The sequence below is a fragment of the Takifugu rubripes genome, chromosome 12 (assembly GCF_901000725.2).
Source record: "Takifugu rubripes chromosome 12, fTakRub1.2, whole genome shotgun sequence".
NCBI classification, from domain to species: domain Eukaryota; kingdom Metazoa; phylum Chordata; class Actinopteri; order Tetraodontiformes; family Tetraodontidae; genus Takifugu; species Takifugu rubripes.
This window is the reverse complement of record NC_042296.1, coordinates 2,466,433-2,478,525: the sequence shown is the minus strand read 5'-3', so window position 1 is coordinate 2,478,525 and position 12,093 is coordinate 2,466,433. Positions and strand designations below refer to the sequence as shown.

The 12,093-nt window shown below is 42.6% G+C and overlaps 3 protein-coding genes and 3 non-coding genes across 6 annotated transcripts; 3 read left to right on the top strand and 3 right to left on the bottom strand.

Moving 5' to 3' along the window:
• Window positions 1-58: 58 nt before the first annotated feature.
• LOC115251669 (glyoxylate reductase/hydroxypyruvate reductase-like) lies at window positions 59-2,392 on the top strand. The gene is made up of 4 exons (XM_029844701.1): window positions 59-91; window positions 1,071-1,249; window positions 1,333-1,429; window positions 1,596-2,392. Exons 2-4 carry the CDS (start codon window positions 1,213-1,215, stop codon window positions 1,750-1,752), a joined length of 291 nt encoding a protein of 96 aa, XP_029700561.1. The 5' UTR covers window positions 59-91; window positions 1,071-1,212; the 3' UTR covers window positions 1,753-2,392.
• Window positions 924-996, bottom strand: trnaf-gaa (transfer RNA phenylalanine (anticodon GAA)). Its single transcript has one exon. It is a non-coding gene; the product is annotated as a tRNA-Phe (tRNA).
• Window positions 2,393-4,773: 2,381 nt separating the features above from the next.
• Window positions 4,774-7,230, top strand: LOC115251670 (glyoxylate reductase/hydroxypyruvate reductase-like). The gene is made up of 4 exons (XM_029844702.1): window positions 4,774-4,793; window positions 5,755-5,933; window positions 6,017-6,113; window positions 6,280-7,230. Exons 2-4 carry the CDS (start codon window positions 5,897-5,899, stop codon window positions 6,434-6,436), a joined length of 291 nt encoding a protein of 96 aa, XP_029700562.1. The 5' UTR covers window positions 4,774-4,793; window positions 5,755-5,896; the 3' UTR covers window positions 6,437-7,230.
• On the bottom strand, window positions 5,608-5,680 carry trnaf-gaa (transfer RNA phenylalanine (anticodon GAA)). Its single transcript has one exon. It is a non-coding gene; the product is annotated as a tRNA-Phe (tRNA).
• A 2,112-nt stretch (window positions 7,231-9,342) lies between the features above and the next one.
• On the top strand, window positions 9,343-11,210 carry LOC115251824 (glyoxylate/hydroxypyruvate reductase B-like). Its single transcript, XM_029845489.1, has 5 exons — window positions 9,343-9,376; window positions 9,541-9,664; window positions 9,737-9,915; window positions 9,997-10,093; window positions 10,260-11,210. The coding sequence occupies exons 1-5, from the start codon at window positions 9,343-9,345 to the stop codon at window positions 10,414-10,416; spliced, it is 591 nt and encodes a 196-aa protein (XP_029701349.1). The 3' UTR covers window positions 10,417-11,210.
• Window positions 9,590-9,662, bottom strand: trnaf-gaa (transfer RNA phenylalanine (anticodon GAA)). The gene has a single exon. It is a non-coding gene; the product is annotated as a tRNA-Phe (tRNA).
• Window positions 11,211-12,093: the final 883 nt, after the last annotated feature.

The following is a 12,093-nucleotide window of genomic DNA, read 5'->3' as shown; positions in this document are numbered from 1 at the left end:
TACAGATAGAAAATGCCCTCTGCAGCTGAGGGGTCAAAGGACCCTGGTGAGAGAGCCACAGGGGTGCAATTGCGGCTTTCACACTCACAAGGTGACTACAATTAAAAGGAAAGACTGCAAATATAGAAAAATTCATTTCCAGTGTGAGGTTGACTGCTGACACTGACAGCACATTCACAACTCCATACATCTCTCCTATTTTTCAGGCACGCCTTCATTCACTAATGGGATTCCACATCATTATAGAATAGAATAGTTATGTAGTGTGTGAGTGTGTTGTTGGCGGGGGTGGGGGTAGCAGTAGTGGGGGGTGGGGGTTAATAACACAGACATAACAATGTTAGATTTTGGGATGTTTAAGGTACCTAGTGTGTTTTTTCTTTAATGAATTATTGCAGGCCACATTAGAGAATGCTGGAAAGAAAAATATTAAAATCCTTAAACAGCACTACTTAAAGAGCACTTATTTCATTACTTTAGACAAAACTGCCGCAATAACAACATACGACACTGACACTTTTGACTTTATTTTGGTTGTGTGTGATTTTCTTTAACACAGTGAACTATTACATTCAGTAGGGTGTTTATAGTGTAAACATTACACATTTATTAGTCAGCTATTATGTTATGTGAAACAAGAGTAAGATGTTTTGTTGTTACAGATAGAAAAGTGCCCTCTGTAGCTGAGGGGTCAAAGGACCCTGGTGAGAGAGCCACAGGGGTGCAATTGCGGCTTTCACATTCACAAGGTGACTACAATTTTTTTTTTTAAACTGCAAATATAGAAAAATTCATTTCCAATGTGAGGTTGACTGCTGACACTGACAGCACATTCACATTCACATTCACATTCACATACATGAAGCCTCTTTAGCTGCTGGACCTATTGAGCTCCCACCACCAAAAACATCAGCCCACCTCAATGCCGAAACCCGGGATCGAACCAGGGACCTTTAGATCTTCAGTCTAACGCTCTCCCAACTGAGCTATTTCGGCATGTCGGGACCCTCTAGGGTGGGATTGAGGGTGATATAGGGACTGTAGGTTGAGCGTTCTCTTTCCTGTTTTAGGAATGTTAAAGAGGAGCAGGCAGTCGGAGCCAGATACTGCCAGAGTCTGGATGAGCTGCTGAAAGACTCTGATTTTGTGGTTCTGGCAGTGAACCTGACCCCAGAAACTACAGGTCTGATCGGGCACAGGGAGCTGTCCCTCATGAGATCCACAGCCACACTGGTCAACATCAGCAGAGGTGAAAGCTGTGTCCCACTGCCTCCAAGAAACCGTTTAGTCAACATTTGAAGTCACTGTTTTTTTTTTCCCATCATGCATCAGGTCAGGTGGTAGATCAGGACGCTTTAGTCGACGCCCTCCGGTCAGGAACCATCCGTGGCGCCGCTTTAGATGTGACTTATCCTGAACCGTTACCAAGGTCGGACCGCACAATTCCATGGTTATTAGTGATCTCAGTAATGATTGTTGATCGGTGTCAGAGCAACACGTAACTTCTGACACTATATTCATCTTCCCAGATCCAACACAGGAAAAACCACTGATGCAGTTTTTGATTTTGGCTCCTGATCTGTCTCTTGTTGCAGGGACCATCCTCTCCTCAGCCTTCCTAATGTGGTCATCACCACCCATATCGGTACCAACACCATGAATACCTGTCACAGGATGGTAGAAAGCATGATTAACAATTCTCTGGCTGTACTGACTGGCCAACCTATTCCCAATGAAGTCAGAGCCCAGTGACTCCGCTGACGTGACCTCATCTGTCCAGATTGTTGCTCGGGCTTTTATGTTGACCTGAGTTTGACTTGGTCGATCTTTGAAGCCTCTAGCAACCAATGAGGGCGTACGGGTTTGGCCAATGATTTCAACCTTTCAGTACAGTCCAACTTTCTTTGTGGAAGTTAAATTTTAGCGTCCGCTTGTATTGTATTGATTTTAAAATTGGGTTTGTTTTTAAAAATCTTCAGGGCCTTTTCACTTCATATCTGTCTGCTCTGCTCCGTCCACACACTCCCTCTCTGGGTCACTCGGGTCAACAGGTCTAATTTTGATGGCTCTTGGTGTTTTTAACAGCGTTTTTTAAGTGCACCTATCTCCTATTGCACATCAGGCATAATTATAAATTATTATTCAGACTGTTAATTTAAACATAAAAAGCTTAATTCTAATAAAGTCCTATTAAACTATCAGGGGTTGTGTTCTTACATTTATATTTTTTACTATTAATTTGCCGAAGAAAAAGTTAAGTTATTAACTTGGTTTGCAAATCTTTTGTGTAAATCATTTTTAAATCCTCAGTAAATAAACCTTGTTTGAGTAATTTTATGCAGATATCATAAATCTTTACAAGCTGACCTGCACAAAGGTCATATTAGAGATACAGAACTTTAAAATGTTTTTAAATCACGTCTTTTTTTTGCTTTTAATAAAAATAGGCCAATAAAACAAATAGTCTCATTTGTCAAATAACCTCAAAAACGTTTCTAGGAGCCATTTTTCATATCCTGTATATAGTGTATAAACATCCTTAAATGGTTTTTGTGGTTTGTCTATATCATCCATCCATCCACCCATCCATCCATCCACCCATCCATCCATCCACCCATCCATCCATCCATCCATCCATCCATCCATCCACCCACCCATCCATCCATCCACCCACCCATCCATCCACCCATCCACCCATCCATCCATCCATCCATCCATCCATCCACCCACCCATCCATCCACCCATCCACCCATCCATCCATCCACCCATCCATCCATCCATCCATCCATCCATCCACCCATCCATCCATCCATCCATCCACCCACCCATCCATCCATCCACCCACCCATCCATCCACCCATCCATCCATCCATCCATCCACCCATCCATCCATCCACCCATCCATCCATCCACCCACCCATCCATCCATCCATCCACCCACCCATCCATCCATCCACCCATCCATCCATCCACCCATCCATCCATCCACCCACCCATCCATCCATCCATCCACCCACCCATCTATCCACCCACCCATCCATCCATCCATCCACCCATCCATGCATCCATCCACCCACCCATCTATCCACCCACCCATCCATCCATCCATCCACCCATCCATGCATCCATCCACCCATCCATCTATCCACCCACCCATCCATCCATCCATCCACCCATCCATGCATCCATCCACCCATCCATCCATCCATCCACCCATCCACCCATCCATCCATCCACCCACCCATCCATCCATCCATCCATCCATCCATCCATCCATCCACCCATCCATCCATCCATCCATCCACCCACCCATCCACCCACCCATCCATCCATCCATCCTCTACCGCTTATCCGGGATCGGGTCGCGGGGGCAGCAGCCTGAGCAGAGAGGCCCAGACTTCCCTCTCCCCAGCTGCTTCCTCCAGCTCGTCCGGGGGGATCCCCAGGTTTCCAGACCAGTCGAGAGACATAGTCTCTCCAACGTGTCCTGGGTCTTCCCGGGGACCTCCTACCGGAGGGACATGCCCTGAACACCTCACCAGGGAGGCATGTTCAGGGCATGTCTATATTAACCTAATGTTAAAACTGTTACTGTCATTCAAGTTTCACAACATAAAACAAAAGTAGCTGTTTGTAGGTGTTTTACTGTTGCTTATTGTTTTAAATACGGTGTATTTAAAGAAGAAAGAACTTTATACTGACTGGAAAAACTAAATAAAAGTAGTAATAGTGGTTAAAAGGTTATGTGACAAAACACAGTAGGTTTCTTTATGGTCAAAGCCCCTTGGGTTTGGAAAATGAAAGATCACAGCTTCTCCTCTTCCCACCCACATAAGCCCAGCCAATCGCGTCGCTGATTCAGAACTTCAAAAGCCAATCATCTGCGTGATTCAATCTTTCACCAGCCAATCATCTGCATGATTCAATCTTTCACAAGCCAATCATCTGCGTGATTCCATCTTTCAACAGTGTACCCCATCTTAAATTAAACTGCGGTCTCAATCTTTGGGAAAGCCAATCGATCCCACAGTTTATTTAGAATTTAAAAATCTGCCCGCTGCTTATTCCGGACATCTCGGTGAATTTTGACAAGGTACGTGTGCAAACTGAGGTCTGTTATTCGTTACGGTTTTTTTTTCATTTCACGTAAAATATCACCGTAAATGCTTAATGCAATATGTCCAAGTCCTGTCAGGCGGTGTAGCGCTAATGTAACTTGAACATATTTTAATTCGGGAGTTTTGCAATAAAGTTTGTGCAGTTGCTGCCGTAGCTTTAGCTGGTTGCATTTTTTTCTGCCGATGAAATTGCTTGTTTTCTTTGGCAGTTGTACGCTGGGGTGCGTCGTTTCTGATTACTTGTTATGTTATAACATCATGTTATGTTATAACATGATGTTATGTTATGTTATAACATTGCTCCCAGACAAAAGAAATGGCATGACCTTTACACTCAGGTGAAACGACCAACCAAAAACAACTTACATTAATCATTTCAGATAGCAGACTACATTTTTCCCTCAGGTATAGACAGAAAGGATATAATCTATCTAGATTTATGACTATTAGCAGGATAAAAATCCCTCGGAAGAACTTAATACGGTGAACTGTTACATTCAGTAGAGTGTTTACAGTGTAAACTTTACACATTTATTAGTCAGCTATTATGTTATGTGAAACAAGAATAAGATTTTTTTGTTGTTACAGATAGAAAATGCCCTCTGCAGCTGAGGGGTCAAAGGACCCTGGTGAGAGAGCCACAGGGGTGCAATTGTGGCTTTCACACTCACAAGGTGACTACAATTAAAAGGAAAGACTGCAAATATAGAAAAATTCATTTCCAGTGTGAGGTTGACTGCTGACACTGACAGCACATTCACAACTCCATACATCTCTCCTATTTTTCAGGCACGCCTTCATTCACTAATGGGATTCCACATCATTATAGAATAGAATAGTTATGTAGTGTGTGAGTGTGTTGTTGGCGGGGGTGGGGGTAGCAGTAGTGGGGGGTGGGGGTTAATAACACAGACATAACAATGTTAGATTTTGGGATGTTTAAGGTACCTAGTGTGTTTTTTCTTTAATGAATTATTGCAGGCCACATTAGAGAATGCTGGAAAGAAAAATATTAAAATCCTTAAACAGCACTACTTAAAGAGCACTTATTTCATTACTTTAGACAAAACTGCTGCAATAACAACATACGACACTGACACTTTTGACTTTATTTTGGTTGTGTGTGATTTTCTTTAACACAGTGAACTATTACATTCAGTAGGGTGTTTATAGTGTAAACATTACACATTTATTAGTCAGCTATTATGTTATGTGAAACAAGAGTAAGATGTTTTGTTGTTACAGATAGAAAAGTGCCCTCTGTAGCTGAGGGGTCAAAGGACCCTGGTGAGAGAGCCACAGGGGTGCAATTGCGGCTTTCACATTCACAAGGCGACTACAATTTTTTTTTTTAAACTGCAAATATAGAAAAATTCATTTCCAATGTGAGGTTGACTGCTGACACTGACAGCACATTCACATACATGAAGCCTCTTTAGCTGCTGGACCTATTGAGCTCCCACCACCAAAAACATCAGCCCACCTCAATGCCGAAACCCGGGATCGAACCAGGGACCTTTAGATTTTCAGTCTAACGCTCTCCCAACTGAGCTATTTCGGCATGTCGGGACCCTCTAGGGTGGGATTGAGGGTGATATAGGGACTGTAGGTTGAGCGTTCTCTTTCCTGTTTTAGGAATGTTAAAGAGGAGCAGGCAGTCGGAGCCAGATACTGCCAGAGTCTGGATGAGCTGCTGAAAGACTCTGATTTTGTGGTTCTGGCAGTGAACCTGACCCCAGAAACTACAGGTCTGATCGGGCACAGGGAGCTGTCCCTCATGAGATCCACAGCCACACTGGTCAACATCAGCAGAGGTGAAAGCTGTGTCCCACTGCCTCCAAGAAACCGTTTAGTCAACATTTGAAGTCACTGTTTTTTTTTTCCCATCATGCATCAGGTCAGGTGGTAGATCAGGACGCTTTAGTCGACGCCCTCCGGTCAGGAACCATCCGTGGCGCCGCTTTAGATGTGACTTATCCTGAACCGTTACCAAGGTCGGACCGCACAATTCCATGGTTATTAGTGATCTCAGTAATGATTGTTGATCGGTGTCAGAGCAACACGTAACTTCTGACACTATATTCATCTTCCCAGATCCAACACAGGAAAAACCACTGATGCAGTTTTTGATTTTGGCTCCTGATCTGTCTCTTGTTGCAGGGACCATCCTCTCCTCAGCCTTCCTAATGTGGTCATCACCACCCATATCGGTACCAACACCATGAATACCTGTCACAGGATGGTAGAAAGCATGATTAACAATTCTCTGGCTGTACTGACTGGCCAACCTATTCCCAATGAAGTCAGAGCCCAGTGACTCCGCTGACGTGACCTCATCTGTCCAGATTGTTGCTCGGGCTTTTATGTTGACCTGAGTTTGACTTGGTCGATCTTTGAAGCCTCTAGCAACCAATGAGGGCGTACGGGTTTGGCCAATGATTTCAACCTTTCAGTACAGTCCAACTTTCTTTGTGGAAGTTAAATTTTAGCGTCCGCTTGTATTGTATTGATTTTAAAATTGGGTTTGTTTTTAAAAATCTTCAGGGCCTTTTCACTTCATATCTGTCTGCTCTGCTCCGTCCACACACTCCCTCTCTGGGTCACTCGGGTCAACAGGTCTAATTTTGATGGCTCTTGGTGTTTTTAACAGCGTTTTTTAAGTGCACCTATCTCCTATTGCACATCAGGCATAATTATAAATTATTATTCAGATTGTTAATTTAAACATAAAAAGCTTAATTCTAATAAAGTCCTATTAAACTATCAGGGGTTGTGTTCTTACATTTATATTTTTTACTATTAATTTGCCGAAGAAAAAGTTAAGTTATTAACTTGGTTTCCAAATCTTTTGTGTAAATCATTTTTAAATCCTCAGTAAATAAACCTTGTGTGAGTAATTTTATGCAGATATCATAAATCTTTACAAGCTGACCTGCACAAAGGTCATATTAGAGATACAGAACTTTAAAATGTTTTTAAATCACGTCTTTTTTTGCTTTTAATAAAAATAGGCCAATAAAACAAATAGTCTCATTTGTCAAATAACCTCAAAAACGTTTCTAGGAGCCATTTTTCATGTCCTGTATATAGTGTATAAACATCCTTAAATGGTTTTTGTGGTTTGTCTATATCATCCATCCATCCACCCATCCATCCATCCACCCATCCATCCATCCATCCACCCATCCATGCATCCATCCACCCATCCATCCATCCATCCACCCATCCATCCATCCATCCTCTACCGCTTATCCGGGATCGGGTCGCGGGGGCAGCAGCCTGAGCAGAGAGGCCCAGACTTCCCTCTCCCCAGCTGCTTCCTCCAGCTCGTCCGGGGGGATCCCCAGGTTTCCAGACCAGTCGAGAGACATAGTCTCTCCAACGTGTCCTGGGTCTTCCCGGGGACCTCCTACCGGAGGGACATGCCCTGAACACCTCACCAGGGAGGCATGTTCAGGGCATGTCTATATTAACCTAATGTTAAAACTGTTACTGTCATTCAAGTTTCACAACATAAAACAAAAGTAGCTGTTTGTAGGTGTTTTACTGTTGCTTATTGTTTTAAATACGGTGTATTTAAAGAAGAAAGAACTTTATACTGACTGGAAAAACTAAATAAAAGTAGTAATAGTGGTTAAAAGGTTATGTGACAAAACAGTAGGTTTCTTTATGGTCAAAGCCCCTTGGGTTTGGAAAATGAAAGATCACAGCTTCTCCTCTTCCCACCCACATAAACCCAGCCAATCGCGTCGCTGATTCAGAACTTCAAAAGCCAATCATCTGCGTGATTCAATCTTTCACCAGCCAATCATCTGCGTGATTCCATCTTTCAACAGTGTACCCCATCTTAAATTAAACTGCGGTCTCAATCTTTGGGAAAGCCAATCGATCCCACAGTTTATTTAGAATTTAAAAATCTGCCCGCTGCTTATTCCGGACATCTCGGTGAATTTTGACAAGGTACGTGTGCAAACTGAGGTCTGTTATTCGTTACGGTTTTTTTTTTCATTTCACGTAAAATATCTCTGTAAATGCTTAATGCAATATGTCCAAGTCCTGTCAGGCGGTGTAGCGCTAATGTAACTTGAACATATTTTAATTCGGGAGTTTTGCAATAAAGTTTGTGCAGTTGCTGCCGTAGCTTTAGCTGGTTGCGTTTTATTCTGCCGATGAAATTGCTTGTTTTCTTGGGCAGTTGTACGCTGGGGTGCGTCCTTTCTGATTACTTGTTATGTTATAACATTATGTTATGTTATGTTCTAACATTGCTCCCAGACAAACGAAATGGCATGACCTTTACACTCAGGTGAAACGACCAACCAAAAACGACTTACATTAATCATTTCAGATAGCAGACTACATTTTTCCCTCAGGTATAGACAGAAAGGATATAATCTATCTAGATTTATGACTATTAGCAGGATAAAAATCCCTCGGAAGAACTTAATACGGTGAACTGTTACATTCAGTAGAGTGTTTACAGTGTAAACTTTACACATTTATTAGTCAGCTATTATGTTATGTGAAACAAGAATAAGATTTTTTTTGTTGTTACAGATAGAAAAGTGCCCTCTGCAGCTGAGGGGTCAAAGGACCCTGGTGAGAGAGCCACAGGGGTGCAATTGCAGCTTTCACACTCACAAGGTGACTACAATTAAAAGGAAAGACTGTAAATATAGAAAAATTCATTTCCAATGAGAGGTTGACTGCTGACACTGACAGCACATTCACAACTCCATACATCTCTCCTATTTTTCAGGCACACCTTCATTCACTAATGGGATTCCACATCATTATAGAATAGAATAGTTATGTAGTGTGTGAGTGTGTTGTTGGCGGGGGTGGGGGTAGCAGTAGTGGGGGGTGGGGGTTAATAACACAGACATAACAATGTTAGATTTTGGGATGTTTAAGGTACCTAGTGTGTTTTTTCTTTAATGAATTATTGCAGGCCACATTAGAGAATGCTGGAAAGAAAAATATTAAAATCCTTAAACAGCACTACTTAAAGAGCACTTATTTCATTGCTTTAGACAAAACTGCCGCAATAACAACATATGACACTGACACTTTCGACTTTATTTTGGTTGTGTGTGATTTTCTTTAACACACTGAACTATTACATTCAGTAGGGTGTTTACAGTGTAAACTTTACACATTTATTAGTCAGCTATTATGTTATGTGAAACAAGAGTAAGATTTTTTGTTGTTACAGATAGAAAAATGCCCTCTGTAGCTGAGGGGTCAAAGGACCCTGGTGAGAGAGCCACAGGGGTGCAATTGCGGCTTTCGCACTCACAAGGTGACTACAATTTTTTTTTTTAAACTGCAAATATAGAAAAATTCATTTCCAATGTGAGGTTGACTGCTGACACTGACAGCACATTCACATTCACATTCACATACATGAAGCCTCTTTAGCTGCTGGACCTATTGAGCTCCCACCACCAAAAACATCAGACCACCTCAATGCCGAAACCCGGGATCGAACCAGGGACCTTCAGATCTTCAGTCTAACGCTCTCCCAACTGAGCTATTTCGGCATGTTGGGACCCTCTAGGGTGGGATTGAGGGTGATATAGGGACTGTAGGTTGAGCGTTCTCTTTCCTGTTTTAGGAATGTTAAAGAGGAGCAGGCAGTCGGAGCCAGATACTGCCAGAGTCTGGATGAGCTGCTGAAAGACTCTGATTTTGTGGTTCTGGCAGTGAACCTGACCCCAGAAACTACAGGTCTGATCGGGCACAGGGAGCTGTCCCTCATGAGATCCACAGCCACACTGGTCAACATCAGCAGAGGTGAAAGCTGTGTCCCACTGCCTCCAAGAAACCGTTTAGTCAACATTTGAAGTCACTGTTTTTTTTCCCATCATGCATCAGGTCAGGTGGTAGATCAGGACGCTTTAGTCGACGCCCTCCGGTCAGGAACCATCCGTGGCGCCGCTTTAGATGTGACTTATCCTGAACCGTTACCAAGGTCGGACCGCACAATTCCATGGTTATTAGTGATCTCAGTAATGATTGTTGATCGGTGTCAGAGCAACACGTAACTTCTGACACTATATTCATCTTCCCAGATCCAACACAGGAAAAACCACTGATGCAGTTTTTGATTTTGGCTCCTGATCTGTCTCTTGTTGCAGGGACCATCCTCTCCTCAGCCTTCCTAATGTGGTCATCACCACCCATATCGGTACCAACACCATGAATACCTGTCACAGGATGGTAGAAAGCATGATTAACAATTCTCTGGCTGTACTGACTGGCCAACCTATTCCCAATGAAGTCAGAGCCCAGTGACTCCGCTGACGTGACCTCATCTGTCCAGATTGTTGCTCGGGCTTTTATGTTGACCTGAGTTTGACTTGGTCGATCTTTGAAGCCTCTCGCAACCAATGAGGGCGTACGGGTTTGGCCAATGATTTCAACCTTTCAGTGCAGTCCAACTTTCTTTGTGGAAGTTAAATTTTAGCGTCCGCTTGTATTGTATTGATTTTAAAATTGGGTTTGTTTTTAAAAATCTTCAGGGCCTTTTCACTTCATATCTGTCTGCTCTGCTCCGTCCACACACTCCCTCTCTGGGTCACTCGGGTCAACAGGTCTAATTTTGATGGCTCTTGGTGTTTTTAACAGCGTTTTTTAAGTGCACCTATCTCCTATTGCACATCAGGCATAATTATAAATTATTATTCAGATTGTTAATTTAAACATAAAAAGCTTAATTCTAATAAAGTCCTATTAAACTATCAGGGGTTGTGTTCTTACATTTATATTTTTTACTATTAATTTGCCGAAGAAAAAGTTAAGTTATTAACTTGGTTTGCAAATCTTTTGTGTAAATCATTTTTAAATCCTCAGTAAATAAACCTTGTGTGAGTAATTTTATGCAGATATCATAAATCTTTACAAGCTGACCTGCACAAAGGTCATATTAGAGATACAGAACTTTAAAATGTTTTTAAATCACGTCTTTTTTTGCTTTTAATAAAAATAGGCCAATAAAACAAATAGTCTCATTTGTCAAATAACCTCAAAAACGTTTCTAGGAGCCATTTTTCATGTCCTGTATATAGTGTATAAACATCCTTAAATGGTTTTTGTGGTTTGTCTATATCATCCACCCACCCATCCATCCATCCACCCACCCATCCATCCATCCATCCATCCATCCATCCACCCACCCATCCATCCATCCACCCATCCATCCACCCATCCATCCATCCATCCATCCACCCACCCATCCATCCATCCATCCATCCTCTACCGCTTATCCGGGATCGGGTCGCGGGGGCAGCAGCCTGAGCAGAGAGGCCCAGACTTCCCTCTCCCCAGCTGCTTCCTCCAGCTGGTCCGGGGGGATCCCCAGGTTTCCAGACCAGTCGAGAGACATAGTCTCTCCAACGTGTCCTGGGTCTTCCCGGGGACCTCCTACCGGAGGGACATGCCCTGAACACCTCACCAGGGAGGCATGTTCAGGGCATGTCTATATTAACCTAATGTTAAAACTGTTACTGTCATTCAAGTTTCACAACATAAAACAAAAGTAGCTGTTTGTAGGTGTTTTACTGTTGCTTATTGTTTTAAATACGGTGTATTTAAAGAAGAAAGAACTTTATACTGACTGGAAAAACTAAATAAAAGTAGTAATAGTGGTTAAAAGGTTATGTGACAAAACACAGTAGGTTTCTTTATGGTCAAAGCCCCTTGGGTTTGGAAAATGAAAGATCACAGCTTCTCCTCTTCCCACCCACATAAGCCCAGCCAATCGCGTCGCTGATTCAGAACTTCAAAAGCCAATCATCTGCGTGATTCAATCTTTCACAAGCCAATCATCTGCGTGATTCAATCTTTCACCAGGCAATCATCTTGCGTGATTCCATCTTTCACCAGCCAATCATCTGCACGATTCAATCTTTCGACAGTGTACCCCATCTTAAATTAAACTGCGGTCTCAATCTTTGGGAAAGCCAATCGATC

Bases quoted from the DNA above. Each gene is read 5' to 3' on its own strand.
- LOC115251669 (XM_029844701.1), top strand. From the start codon at position 1,213: ATGAGATCCACAGCCACACTGGTCAACATCAGCAGAG. The intron at 1,250-1,332 runs GTGAAAGCTGTG...ATCATGCATCAG, and splicing joins ACTGGTCAACATCAGCAGAG to GTCAGGTGGTAGATCAGGAC. The intron at 1,430-1,595 runs GTCGGACCGCAC...CTCTTGTTGCAG, and splicing joins TATCCTGAACCGTTACCAAG to GGACCATCCTCTCCTCAGCC.
- LOC115251670 (XM_029844702.1), top strand. From the start codon at position 5,897: ATGAGATCCACAGCCACACTGGTCAACATCAGCAGAG. The intron at 5,934-6,016 runs GTGAAAGCTGTG...ATCATGCATCAG, and splicing joins ACTGGTCAACATCAGCAGAG to GTCAGGTGGTAGATCAGGAC. The intron at 6,114-6,279 runs GTCGGACCGCAC...CTCTTGTTGCAG, and splicing joins TATCCTGAACCGTTACCAAG to GGACCATCCTCTCCTCAGCC.
- LOC115251824 (XM_029845489.1), top strand. From the start codon at position 9,343: ATGCCCTCTGTAGCTGAGGGGTCAAAGGACCCTG. The intron at 9,377-9,540 runs GTGAGAGAGCCA...AAGCCTCTTTAG, and splicing joins TGAGGGGTCAAAGGACCCTG to CTGCTGGACCTATTGAGCTC. The intron at 10,094-10,259 runs GTCGGACCGCAC...CTCTTGTTGCAG, and splicing joins TATCCTGAACCGTTACCAAG to GGACCATCCTCTCCTCAGCC.